The sequence below is a fragment of the Oratosquilla oratoria genome, chromosome 6 (genome assembly GCF_046742065.1).
Source record: "Oratosquilla oratoria isolate Oo_2021 chromosome 6, ASM4674206v1, whole genome shotgun sequence".
Lineage (NCBI taxonomy): Eukaryota > Metazoa > Arthropoda > Malacostraca > Stomatopoda > Squillidae > Oratosquilla > Oratosquilla oratoria.
Genome location: NC_134782.1, coordinates 81102649 through 81116278, shown reverse-complemented (window position 1 = coordinate 81116278; position 13630 = coordinate 81102649). Strand labels below are relative to the sequence as shown.

Below are 13630 nucleotides of genomic sequence, written 5' to 3'. Positions count from 1 at the left end.
TTGCTAAGAGGGACAAGAGAAGGTAATTGGCAGCTTCACCTTGCTACACTGAAACATGTTCTTCCATGGTTTTTTGCTAATGACAGGGTGAACTATTCAAGATATCTACCTGCATATATTTCAGAAATGGAAAACCTTGGAAATATCAACCCTGAAATTGAAAAAAGCTTCATGAATGGTGAATTTGTTGTCCAGAGGCATGACAGATACTGGTTTTCCTCTGTTGCATGTGACATGGCCATTGAGCAAACAGTTACAGAGACTCTAAAACCAAAGGTGGTATGAAAGGCCTTACACTGAATAAGGGAGCTGTGAACAGATGGCTGCTAAGCCATCACCAACGTGCTGCAATAGCCAAGGAATGCCAAAATATGGCTGGGAGGGGAGAAACTGAGAGGGGAAGAAAAGACCTGGATGAATCTAGAATTCAGAAAGATGAAAGTGTCATCGGAAATATTGTCTCAACTGTTGAATCAATGGTTAATCCATTTGAATACTTAGGGGATGGTCTGATCAATATTTGTTCTGGCAGTGTAGCACCAGAAAATGTGAGGGCTGACCTTGAGAGTGCCTATGGCAAAGGTGTCAACGCTGCAAAAGATTTTGAAGAGTCAAGACTGAAAGCAGAGCCTGACAAACTTTTTGAACCAATTAAATCAAATAAACTGAAGACCTTTGCCACAGTTTTGAAAACCTCAAAAACAAAGGTTCAGACCGAGACTGTTTTACTTAAGGCAAGCAATGAAATGTTCAATCACCTTCTAATCATTGGCAAAAGCAGGGAGGTTGATTTGAAGAATCTCTTGGGTTATTCACTGACACCAGTGCCATTGTCCTTGGGAAATAGTAATGGTACCATTTGCAAAACAAACAAATCAAACTTGATGCACGAGTTGGAGAAAGGGGCTGAATGTGTGCCAGAGGTACAGGAACAAAACAACAGACAAAATAGTCTAATAAGAAGTTCATTGAAGGAAGGAAAAGTTCCAGAAGATTGGAAAAGAGCAAATATAGTACCAATATATAAGGGGGGAAACAAAGAAGACCCTACAACCTATAGACCGGTCTCTCTTACAAGTATGGTAGCAAAAATTTGTGAAAGAATTATCAAAATTAGCTAGGTAAAGAATTTGGAAAAAAAAACAATGTACTAAATCTGAGGTAGTTTGAATTTAGACAAGGAAGATCATGTGTCACAAACTTGATGTGTTTCTATTCTAGACCAGAATATTTTTTTGATAAGGTGCCACATAAGAAGTTGCTAAAAAAAATTAGAAACTGCTTAAGTGGATGGAAAACTTCTTGCATGAAAGGAAAATGAGAGTGGTCATAAGAGACAAACATTCCAATTGGGATGAGGTGATTAGTGGTGCTCCACAAGGAACAGTACTGGCCCCAATAATGTTTTAATGAGAGGGAGGGTGGAGGGGTGTGGAGTGTATTCAGGGATGGAATGGGTGGGAATGATTTTATGCCTTTTCCTTTTTGGCTACCTCCCTTGTAAGGGGGAAAAAGCCTTGGTATATGTATGTATGTATGTATATATATTAATGATATGGATGAAGGAATTGAAAGTTATATGAGCTTCTTCGCAGACAATGCAAAAATCTTGAAAAAAGTGAACATTGTACAAGATTGTGAATCGCTGCAGTGATCTCAATAAATTATGGGAATGGAGTAGGAAGTGCGAGATGGAATTCAACATTAAGAAGTGTAGTATTATGGAATTTGGAAGAAGCAAAAAAAGAATAGTGGGATCATATACATTGGGAGAGGAAAAATTAAAAAAGTGGAAAAAAAGAAGGAACTAGGAGTCATTATTATGAATAAATGTCCGCTGAGAAACATATAAACAAAATTTTTGGAGAATCAAAAAAAGATCACAGTGGCATTTACATACCTGGATGAAGAAATGGTGAAGAAAATACTAGTCACTTTGATAAGACCAAAATTGGAGTATGTAGCAATGACATGGTCACCAAGTACAAAAAAATGTATAACAAAACTTGAAAGAATACAAAGAGCAATTATGAAATTGGCACCAATGCTCTCAGAACTATCATATGAGGAGAGACTGGCAAAACTTGAGCTACAAAGAAGAGGAGACTTGATAACTATTTATAGAATCATGAAAAGCATGGAAATTATTGATAGAGAGGATCTAATAAAATGGGATAGTAGAGATACAAGAGGATATGGAAAGAAAATCATGAAAGACAATTACAGAAGAGACCTGAAAAAGAACAACTTTCCCCATGGGATAATAGACGTTTGGAACAGGTTAGAGGAGAATGTGGTGTGTGCAAAAACGATACATGAATTTAAAAACAGTCTAGATAAAACGAGATATGGAGACGGGACATCACAAGCATACCCCTTCCCTTAAAATACAATTACTGTAGATATTACACACACCCATGTTGGTCGAAGTGGCATCGAAGTTTGGAACTCCAGGAAAATTCAAGTTTCATTGATCTCAATGAAGAAGTACCTTTGTTGTATTAGTAGGGAAAGCAAAAGCTCATGATGTAGTGGGAAGGTGAAGAAAACGGTGAGAGGGATTACTGAGGAAAATGGAAGGAAATGAGGAAAGGGACGAATGAGCCCCAGATGTTAGAAGGGGTGTAAACAAAAGGGGTGCAGAACACAAAATTAAAAGTGTCTTACATAAATATAGATGGCTTAATAACAGGCTAGAATGAACTGAATGATTACCTGAAGAAAAAAGAACTGGACATAGTGGGAATTGTAGACAAAATTGAAAGTTCCACTACCACCCAACAGTGCATATAATTACTGGACTAGAAACAGAGAGGTAAAACAAGGGGGTAGAGTTATGTTACTGACTAAAAAGGATATAAATGTGAGGAATGTCACATATGGAAAGAATAGAGATGATTATGATGGAAATGGAGGACAAGGATAAGAAGAGCAGGAAGTTTGTAGTAAATTATGTGCCTCCTAAAATGGCTTTGTAGTTAGAGAAAGAACACAAAAATATGTTAGAAGACACAAGGATAACACTAAATAAGATAATGGAAGATGGAGGAAGAATAGTTATAATGGATGACTTTAATTGTAAAGAAATCTGCTGGGAAGAAATGACAGTGAAGGATTGAGATGACCTATAGGGAAATGTACTACTTGATATGATCATAGAACATACAATGATGCAATGGATCCAAGAGAATACTAGGTATAGAAATGAGGAAGAACCATCAATACTGGACTAATAATCACATCAGAACCTGAAATAGTGAACAAGATTGAATACAAGACACCAATATGTAAAAGTGACCACACATTGGTTGACCTGGAACTAAAAGAGGAAAAATACATGAAAAAAATGAACAATATAGAAAGGGAAGATTGATATATGATTTTTTTTTTTTTTTTTTTCTTATTATAAAATACGATAATTCTTTCAAAAAGCAGACTGGGAAAGAATACTCATGTAGGAAACAACAGTAGAAGAGAAATGGAATATTTCGAAATTTTTTTTATAAAGGAGTGGAAAAGTATGTTCCAAGACAAAAGCAAGAAAAAGAATATGTAAAGTGTTGGTACAGCAAAAGATATAGGGAGTTAAAAGACAAAAGGGATAAAGCTTGGATAATATGGAAAAAAGACAAAAGACTTAAAACATGGAAAATATATACTAGTTATAGAAATGAATATGTACAAGTATATAAATATACATATATATATATATATATATATATATATATATATATACATATATACAAATATATATATACAAATATATATATATATATACAAATATATATATATATATATATATATATATATATATAAACGAGGTCTGTTAAAAAAATATGCGGACTGTTTGAATTGCGCAGCTCCAGTTGGTTCCAGGGGAATCCGCTTGGTGTCACTAGGTTTGCACAGATCAGCTGATTACGACACCATTTCCCAGTTGCATATATCTTTATTTGTGTATTAGCTACGCAGTTTTTAGTGAACTGTGATTTTTTCGTTTGGTGGATTTCAGAATGAATGACGTGAAGGAGCAATGACTTGCTGTGAAATTTTGTGTTAAACTTGGAAAATCTGTGACAAACTTTTGCTATGCTTAACACAGCTTATGGTGATATAGCTATGACGCGTATGGCATGTTTCAAGTGGCATGAGCATTTTAAAGATGGTTGACAGTCCATTGAAGATGACGAGCATCCTGGATGTCCTTCCACGTCAACAAAATCAACACCCTGGTGTGGGCAAATCGATGTCTGACTGTCAGGGAGCTTGCTGAAGAATGTAGGATATCAGTTGGATCTTGTTACGAGATTCTGACAAAAATATTGAGGATGCACCGCATTGCTGCAGAATTTGTGCCACTCCTGATGACGGACGAACAAAAAGCCCATCGTGTCCAGGTCTGTCAGGAACTGCTTGATCGTTCAGAAGAAGATGAAAACTTCTTCTCCAGGATCATAACAAATAATGAATTGTGGGTTTGTGGTTTTGACAATGAAACGAAGGTCCAATCATCCCAGTGGATGAATGAAACATCCCCCAGACCCTAAAAAGCTCGCCAAGTTCGATCCAAGGTCTAGGTGATGCTGACACTTTTCTTCAATGCTAAGGGTGTTGTTCACCACGAGCATCTCCCCGAAGGCTCCACAGTGAACCAGACTTACTACACTGAAGTTCTGTTATGTCTGAGGGATGCCATCCATCACAAAAGGCCAGAAATGTGGAGGAGTGGCGATTCGTTTTTCCATCACGACAACACTCCAGCCCATTCAGCCCTCAGAATTTGTGAGTTTTTGGCCAAAAACTCAATCACTGTTCTTTCCCAACCCCCTAATCACCTGACCTTGCTCCTTGCATTTTTTTCTTGTTCCCCAAACTCAAAAGATATATAATGATGATATATAATCTATCCCACGTGCACATACTAGCTAAATGCAATATCATAGCGGAGGTGGGTTGAACGCGATATTTCGTGTAGATGTATGTAATTCGAGCATACAAATATAAGAAAATCGTACTCAACTTGTATCTCTCTTGATAGCGCATTGGTTTAAGTCACTGTAACTTTGTTACGGGTTAGCTGGGTTCGAATCCTCGGCTCGTCCACGTTTCAATTTCCAACAAAATGTCTCCATCGAGCGATTCTTCAGTCTCGATTGCGATGGCATGGAATTAAAAGTTGTTTGTGGTTGAATAAAGATATCAATTGATCGCTGGGAACCATTCAGTGTAGATGTATAATCTATCCCACGTGCACATACTAGCTAAATGCAATATCATAGCGGAGGTGGGTTGAACGCGATATTTCGTGTAGATGTATGTAATTCGAGCATACAAATATAAGAAAATCGTACTCAACTTATATCTCTCTTGATAGCGCATTGGTTTAAGTCACTGTAACTTTGTTACGGGTTAGCTGGGTTCGAATCCTCGGCTCGTCCACGTTTCAATTTCCAACAAAATGTCTCCATCGAGCGATTCTTCAGTCTCGATTGCGATGGCATGGAATTAAAAGTTGTTTGTGGTTGAATAAAGATATCAATTGATCGCTGGGAACCATTCAGTGTAGATGTATATATATATATATATATATATATATATATATATATATATATATATATATATATATATATATATATATAATATATATATATATATATATACACACAAACACACACACATTGGAGAAATTAAGACAAGAGGGAGTTGAAGACACTGAGGAAATGGAAATGGCGGAAATTATGAACAAACATTTTAAATCAGTGTTTACAAGGGAGAACATACAACCTGAAGAGAACGAATGGAAAGAGAAAGTCCCCCCTATGGAAGAAATAGAAGTAACAAAGAATGAAATATTAACACACTTGAGTAATCTTGATGTCAGAAAATCGCATGGACCAGATGAAATAGCAAACTGGATACTGAAAGAATGCAGGAATGAACTGGCAGACAAAATACATAGCATAATAAACAGTTCCTTGAAACAAGGAAAAGTTCCAGAAGATTGGAAAAAAGCAAATATAGTACCTATATATAAAGGAGGAAATAAAGAAGAACCTACCAACTATAGACCAGTACAATAGCAAAAATTTGTGAAAGAATTATCAAAAGTAGATGGGTAAAATATTTAGAAAAAAAACAGTGTTAAATCCAAGGCAATTTGGATTCAGACAAGGACGATCATGCGTCACCAATTTAATATGTTTCTATTCAAGGCTAATAGATATAATACAAGAAAGAGATGGATGGGCGGACTGTGCATTTCTAGACCTAAAGAAAGCTTTTGACAAAGTACCACATAAGAAGTTGCTTAAGAAATTAGAAACTGAAGGAGGAATACAGGGCAAACTACTAAATTGGATGGAAGACTTTTTGCAAGAAAGAAAAATGAGAGTAGTGATAAGAAACCAGCACTCAAAATGGGATGAAGTAATAAGCGGTGTTCCGCAGGGAACAGTTCTGGTCCCAATAATGTTTGCTATATATATTAATGATATGGATGAAGGAATTGAAAGCTATATGAGCTTCTTTGCAGATGATGCAAAACTACTGAAAAGAGTGAAAACTGAAGAAGATTGTGAATCACTACAGAGAGATCTAAATAAAGTACAGGAATGGAGTAGGAAGTGGGAGATGGAGTTCAATACAAAAAAGTGTAGTATAATGGAATTTGGAAAAAGCAAAAACAGAATAACAGGAGCATATAAATTGGGAGAAGGAATTAAAAAAGTAGAAAATGAGAAGGACCTGGGAGTCATTGTTATGAATAATATGTCACCTGAGAAACATATAAATAAGATTTTTGGAGAAACTTATAATTTAATAAGAACAATCAAAGTTGCATTTACATACCTAGATGAAGAAATGGTGAAGAAAATCCTAATCACCCTGATAAGACCAAGATTGGAATATGCAGAAATGATATGGTCACCAAGTACAAAAAATTGTATAAGAAAACTTGAAAGAATACAAAGAGCAATTACAAAATTGGCACCAACACTCTCAAAACTATCATATGAGGAGAGACTAGCAAAACTTGAACTACAGACACTAGAGCAAAGAAGAGAGAGAGGAGATTTGATAGCTATTTACAGAATCATGAAAGGCATGGAAATTACTGATAGAGAGAATCTGATAAAATGGGATGACAGAAATACAAGAGGACACGGAAAGAAAATAAAAAAAAGACAGCTATAGAAGAGATTTGAAAAAGAACAGCTTTCCTCACAGAGTAATAGACAGTTGGAACAAGTTAGATGAGAAAGTGGTGTGTGCAAAAACAATACATGAATTTAAAAATAGTTTAGATAAAATGAGATATGAAGACGGGACCCCACGAGCATAGCTCCCCTTCCCGTAAAATACAACTAGGTAAATACACACATACATACATATATATATATACACATATAAATATATATATATACTGTATATACATATACATACATATACTGTATATGCATACAGTCAACTACCCGTTAACATGAGGGTTACATTCCTGGAGATGTCGTGTTAATGGAAATCGTGTTAATGGAACATAATTTCTCCACAAGAAATAATGATAATAGTAGGGGTTACGTTCCTGGACAACGGAAAAGTCCATGTGTTTTGGGATTTTATTACTAAAAATCCTAAACAAACACTATTAATAAATTTGAAGGTTACAGAAACAATAAAAACACACATTCTTACTATATTGGTATTTATTGTGTGGTACAATAACATTTTTTATACATGTAAACATTATGATGCATCACTACCATCACTGTCACTTGCCATGATCCCATCCCCAACCTCAGTCCCCTCTCCTTCCTCACCCTGCTCTGCCTCCTCACTCTGCTCTGCCTCCTCACTCTGCTCTCCCTCCTCACCCTGCTCTGCCTCCTCACTCTGCTCTCCCTCCTCGCCTCGCCCTGCCTCCTCACCTCCATCGCCCTGCCTCCTCTTCCTTGACTGTCTTTTTTTTAAAGAAATGGTGGAGTTTCGTCTGCATCGTCTTTTTCTTTTTTCATCTAACATCACTTTGTAACAGTTCAGCTCCGACATAACTTTTTTGGCCACTGTTGCACTTTTGTTAATATTTGGATCTTTGGCTTCCAAGATATCCAGTCCTTCTCGTATAAACAAGAGTGCTTTTTCGAGATCACTTTCGGTCAAGGCTCTCTCAGGCTCTGGGGTTTCTGATATAGGCCAAGATGCAGCTGCCTCCAACTCTGAATTCTGTATCGTCTCCATCTCTAACTGTTCTTTGTTTGTCAGCTCCACTGTGTGCGATTCTAGCAGTTCATCAATGTCCTTCTGCTCAAGTTGGTCAAACCTGGCTTCCCTGGCCTTGTCAAGACTTTCCTTGTTAGCTTTAGAGACATTTTCTTGACTGTCAAACCCAATGAAATCGTACACCAACTGAGGACACAGATGTTTCCAAACCCCGTTTAGGCATTTCCTTGGCACTTTCTCCCAAGATTCTTTAATGAAGTGGAGAGCATCTTTGATGGTAAACTGCTTCCAATATTCCTTCACGGTCATCTTGTCTTTTTGTGTCCTCTCAACCATGTCAGTCAGGGTCGAACGTAGATAATACAACTTGAAGGTTTTAATAATTCCTTGGTCACATGGCTGCAGAATGGAAGTGGTGTTTGGCAGCAAGAAAGCGAGCTGGATGTTGTTGGAGAGATTTTCTATTGACAGGGGATGGCTGGGAGCATTATCCAAGATCAGGAGAATCTTGAATGGAATCTCTTCCTTCTCACAGTAAAGTTCTAACTCTTTCTCCAATTTCCCAAAGTAGTCCTTGAATATGCTCCCCGTCATCCATCCTTTTTTGTTGGAATACCAGTAGCAGGGTAGGAAGGTCTTGACATAGCCCTGTGAAGACACAAGAACAAACAAAATTAGTTTAGTGTGCCGTAAATTGTGAGTTGGTGACACAATTTTCTTTTTTGTTTTGGTGCACAAAAAAAAACAAGCGTTTACAATCTCAATAAAAAAATTCAAAGTTTTCATGACTAATAATCAACTTCCATACATACACACCTTCAATGCTCATGGATTTTCCAAGTGGTAGACAAGGGCAGGTTTCAGTTTGCAGTCTCCCTCTGCATTGGCACCAAACAAGAGTGTAAGACGATCCTTGGAGGCCTTAAATTCAGGTGCAGTCGTCTCCTCAACCGAGATATAGGTCCAGTTAGGCAGTTTTTTCCAATATAGACCTGTATTATCTATATTAAAAATCTGCTTGGAAGTGTAGCCACCTTCCTCGATGATGGTCTTGAGGGTAGCCGGATACATTTTGGCTGCTTCCACATTGGCAGATGCAGCTTCTCCAGTCATTTTGAGATTGTGGAAGCCATATCGTTTCTTGAACCTGGAGAAGCACCCAGAACTGGCATTGAAGGTCTTGGCTTTGTCTTTGTCTTCCTCATTCTTGTCTTGCACATCCTGGTAGAGACTTTAAGCTTTAGCTTGTATGATGGCCATGCTGATAGGGACATTATGCTTGTTTTGGTTTTGGATCCATTGTGCCAATAACTTCTCCATCCTCTCCATCTCCATGGATCTTGCTCAGGAACATTGTGAAGAGGAGGCTGATGTACCAGCAAAAGAACTGGCTCTGATCTTGTCAGCATTTACCCTGATGGTCTGCAAAGTGCTCTCATTCAGTCCGGTAGCATGAACAATAACAGAAGTTCTTTCACCCCGATCATAACGATCCAACACTTCTAACTTCTTTTCTATGGTCACAAGTTTTCTTGACCTCTTTGCTGCAATCTCCTTTGGGGTACCAGGACGCTTGGGTGCCATAGTACACAAATTTATGTAACACAAAACTTTGATAAAATTGTTTATGAGTTCCATACGCTGTGAGGGCTGGTTTCACACTGAGGACAGGAGGCAGTGAGAGAAGGAGCATGGGAGTCAGAGCGTCTCTCCTGTGCTCTGGCGGCGAGATATTCAACTACAGTAGGCGAGAAATTCAACTCGCGTAACATCGGACATTTCATTTTATCACCATATATATTAATAAATCTTAAGTCGTGTAAGATCAAAATTGTGTTAACAGAACTCGTGTTAACGGGGAGTTGACTGTATATACAGTACATACATACATATATATATATATATATATATATATATATATATATATATATATATACATATATATATATATATATATACAGTGTTCCCTCACCACTTCATGTTTCGTGGCTTCAGTGCTTCGCGGGTTTTTCCAAAATATTCATAAAAAAATAAGTAAATAAATAAAAATGAAAAAATACAGCCATATCGGCACCCATATTGCAGAAAGATGTGTTGTTTCATGTTGATGCATGAGAGAGGTTTCCCTGCATGCCAAAGAGATGAGTTGACTTAGAGGCTTTGTACATGCCTGTACTGTACTGGTAGTCATCAACTTATGACCTATGTGACTTGCGACTGATCAACTTTACAACCACAAGATAGTGCAATAATATTTAACATTTAATAGAGTAATAGAATTGCAATGTTATGCCTGGCAGTGCAGTACAATTACTCCGCATGCTGCGAGATGCGAGTACGATAGTTTTGGCAGGCTGCCGGCAGCGTCAGCATCCCAGCCAGCTAAATATTCTTTCATTTTGTTTGAAGTATAATGTTTCCTAATTATATATTGCATTTTGTATTTTTATATGTTTTGCAATTAATAAAATGTAACAGTAAAACTTTTTTTTATGCCTAGGCTAGTCTGTTGTCAATGACAATATGTTCGGTACAGTATGTAAACAAAAAGAATGTGTTTTGAAATAATTTTTTTCCTAATTTTGCCTTTCATTTTGTATTTTTATGTTTTGCAATTAATAAAATGTAACAATAAAACTTTTTTTAGGCCTAGTCTGTTGTTGATAACAAGAAGTTTGATACAGCATTTTGTATTTTTATGTTTTGTGATTAATAAAATGTAACAGTAAACTTTGTTTATGCCTAGTCTGTTGTCGATAACAATATTTTCAGTACAGTACGTAAACGAAAAGAATGTGTTTAGAAATAAAATATTTCCTAATTTTGCCTAGCAATGATTTTAATTTAACCAACAAAAAGTATTTGTAGGTCAATGATAACAGGGCTTTATTCAGTATGTGTAGGCCTAGGCTACGTTTCCTAACGAAAATTACAAAAAAGTTAATGAATGTTACACAACGTAGCTCAAAGATAATAAGATTTTATTCAGTATGCATACATTTCCTAAAGAAAGTCTGATGGTAAAATAATAAAAAGGTTAAAAATACAGTATTAAATATCATTGGTCAAAGATGATAGGATTCTATTCAGTATGCTTAGGCCTAGGCTACATTTCCCAAAGAAAATAAGATAAAATTATAAAAGGGGTTAAAAAATACTATACAACATAGTTCAAAGATGCTAAGATTATTTCAGTATGCTAAATATAATATACAATATATATATACAGTAACAAAAATAATATTTAAAGGGTAATATATATATATTATATATATATATATTATATATATATATATATATATATAACGGGTAATATATACTGTATATATATAAAGGGTAATATATACTGTATATATATAGTGTCCGACTTGCATCCAGATCGACTTACAACCTGTCTGTCGGAACCGAACTCGGTCGTAAGTCGACAACTACCTGCACTGTACTGTACATACCACGGGGACTCATACAAGGCGCATGATTGGTTCCCGGTGTGACATCGACCAATGAGAGCATGAGTGGATTTATCCCGTGAGCTGATTGGCTCACCCAGCATCTTCCCTTGTTGTGTCTCGCCAGTCGCCAGTCTCGTCCACCCTGTTGACTTTCTCGCAAACTATATCTTAGTGTTGAGTTCACGATAACTATTTTGGTTTAAGCGATAGCTTTTTTTGATTAGTTAAGCCCTTACAATGCTGCCTAAGCACTGTACCCCTGCATAAGCTTCCTCCAGGGTGCCCAAGAGGAAGAAGATGATGACCATCAGTGAAAAAGTGAAACTTTTAGATATGATCAAAGAGGGCAGAAGTTATGCATCTGTGGCACACCATTATGGTGTGAATGAATCTACAGTGCAGTACATCAAGAAAGAGGAAGCAAACATCCGCAACTGCTTCAATAACCTTCAATAAGAAAGCGAAACGTGTGGTAGCTCTGCGTAATAAGAGAATTGTGAAAATGGAAGCTGCATTGACATTGTGGATTGCTGATTGCAGGGAAAAGACAGTGAGTTTGGACACTAATATGATCAGGATAAAGGCCAAAGCTCTCTAGGACCAAATCTTGCCCAATGATGACAATGAATAGGTTGAAGAAGGTGCTGACGAACCTGATGAACCTCAAGCCAGTACTAGCGCTCCCAGGAGTGATTCACCTCTTTGAGGACGAGGCTTTTTAGCCAGCAAAGGCTGGTTCGAAAAATTTCAAAAAAAGATGTGGCCTCAGAAGTGTGCCTCTGTATGGTGAGGCTTACTCTGCTGACAACGATGCTGCTCATCGTTACGTGGAGGAAGAGTTTCCTAACCTCATCAGTGAGGGGGGCTACCTAACTGAGCAAGTTTTTAAGTTGGATGAAACTGGCCTTTTTTGGAAGAGGATGCCTTCGTGTACATTCCTCTTCAAGGACAAAGTGAAGAGGCCAGGCTTCAAGCCCCACAAGGACCATATGACTGTCATCATGTGTGGCAATGCTGCAGGTTTTATGCTTAAGCCAGGCCTTAACTATAAAGCCAAAAATCCACGGGCATTAAAAAAAATTAAGGCTCTGCTGCCCGTGTACTGGATGCATAACTCCAAGGCCTGGATAACGAAAGCTCTGACCTTCGAATGGTTCCTCCATTGCTTCATTCCCCAGGTGAAGCTGTATCTGGCTGAAAAGGGTCTCCCCTTTAAGGTCCTTCTCCTGATGGACTGTGCAGGAGGCCATGCAACGGACCTGCGATATAACAGGGTGCAGATAGAGTTTCTGCCCCCAAACACCACATCTCTAATTCAGCCGATGGATCAAGGTGTCATTTGTGCCTTTAAGGCACTCTACACTTGCTCCATGATGGAGGGCCTCATCTCGGCAGTTGACGATGACAATGAAGAATTCACCTTGAAAGCATACTGGTGTAGTTACGACATTGCCTCATGTTTGTCTAATATCCAGCAAGCATCAAAAGACATGAAAAATGAGACCATAAATTCTAGCTGGAAGAAATCATGGCTGAACATGGTACATGACTATCCAGGCTTCACTCCTGACGAAGTTCATCACTCAGCAGTGGAGAAGGCGGTGAGGCTGGCTCGCATCATAAGGGATGAAGGATTTGTCGACATGACAGAAGACATCAGTGCCCTTATCGATTGCCACTCAGACCCGTTGACAGATGAAGACCTCCTTGAGATGACAGTCTGCAAGTGAGGAAGAAAACAAAGAGGAAGACGAAGAAGAAACTGAAAAGCGTGGCCTTACCCTGGAGAACCTGCAACAATTGTGCAACATGGCAAGGGCAATGCAACAATTTGCACAAGACATTGACGACAATATGGTTCGAGCTGTCGAGATTAGCAATCGTGTTGACGGGGTTATGTCCTTGTAGAGGGGAATTTTGAAGCAAAAGAAAAAAACAGACAAGAACTACCCATCACCATGTTT

At 37.7% G+C, this 13630-nt stretch overlaps 2 protein-coding genes across 13 annotated transcripts in view; both read right to left on the bottom strand.

The window, feature by feature from the left end:
• The window catches only part of LOC143026656 (uncharacterized), a 158046-nt gene that overhangs the window by 96895 nt on the left and 47521 nt on the right, over window positions 1-13630 (bottom strand). The gene's annotated exons all lie outside the window — the stretch shown is intronic.
• On the bottom strand, window positions 4104-9138 carry LOC143025902 (uncharacterized). Its single transcript, XM_076185882.1, has 3 exons — window positions 9031-9138; window positions 8015-8862; window positions 4104-4269 (listed from the first exon to the last, which is right to left on the bottom strand). Exons 2-3 carry the CDS (start codon window positions 8806-8808, stop codon window positions 4104-4106), a joined length of 960 nt encoding a protein of 319 aa, XP_076041997.1. The 5' UTR covers window positions 8809-8862; window positions 9031-9138.

What these genes read in the sequence shown, in the direction of transcription:
- LOC143025902 (XM_076185882.1), bottom strand. Translation starts at nt 8,808, where the DNA reads ATGACGGGGAGCATATTCAAGGACTACTTTGGGAAATTGGAGAAAGAG. An exon ending in CTGAACTGTTACAAAGTGAT is followed by an intron (nt 4,270 to 8,014) that starts GTTAGATGAAAA and finishes TACATTCTTCAG; the next exon opens with CAAGCTCCCTGACAGTCAGA.